At 61.1% G+C, this 651-nt stretch overlaps 1 protein-coding gene across 1 annotated transcript in view; it reads right to left on the bottom strand.

Annotated features, from left to right (window-relative positions):
- ETH_00039995 (uncharacterized protein) overlaps positions 1-651 on the bottom strand; it is a gene marked incomplete at both ends in the record, with an annotated part of 3,118 nt that overhangs the window by 806 nt on the left and 1,661 nt on the right. The window contains 2 exons of the mRNA XM_013374004.1: positions 236-335; positions 529-601. Coding sequence (XP_013229458.1) covers positions 236-335; positions 529-601 — 173 coding nt within the window. The remainder of the gene's footprint in view (positions 1-235; positions 336-528; positions 602-651) is intronic.

The following is a 651-nucleotide window of genomic DNA, read 5'->3' as shown; positions in this document are numbered from 1 at the left end:
GCTGCTGCTGCTGCTGCTGCTGCCGCTGCTGCTGCTGCTGCTGCTGCTGTTGGGGTCACGCTGCTGCTGCTGGGTGCAGACAAATGCACAGCTCCACGACGGCCCGCAAACATTTCACGGGAAACAGGCCACGATGCAGCTTCAGCAGCAAGAACTGCAGCAGCAAGAACTGCAGCAGCAAGAACTGCAGCAGCAAGAGCTGCAGCAGCAAGAGCTGCAGCAGCAGCAAGCTCACGGCAAGAATGATTGTGGAGCGAAGCTCCCAGGCCTCTGGCGCCTCCAGCACATAAAGAAACGAAAGCGGAGAAGAGCATGTGACAGCAGCAGCGTCCATCCTGCAGCAGCAGCAGCAGCAGCAGAAGCAGCAGCAGGTCGCAGAGGCAGCATTCTCGAGTCAGCAAAGGGGGCCCCACACTGACCCAGCACAACCAAGAGCAGCGCGTTGCAGGGGGCCCCCCAGCTGCGGGGGCCCCCCAAGCTGCTGCTGCTGTTGCTGCTGCTGCTGCTGCTGCGGGTGCGTGGACTCACTCGAAAATGCACTGGAGGGTCCTGGGGCACCACATGGAAAGGATTCTATTGGCGCTGACGGCGATGACGAGGTCTGCAGCAGGAGACAGAAGAGCAGCAGCAGCAAAAGGCGTGAATGGCGCA

This window comes from Eimeria tenella, genomic scaffold, assembly GCF_000499545.2.
Source record: "Eimeria tenella Houghton genomic scaffold, Eth_scaff1880, whole genome shotgun sequence".
NCBI lineage: Eukaryota > Apicomplexa > Conoidasida > Eucoccidiorida > Eimeriidae > Eimeria > Eimeria tenella.
This window is presented reverse-complemented; position numbering and strand designations above follow the sequence as displayed.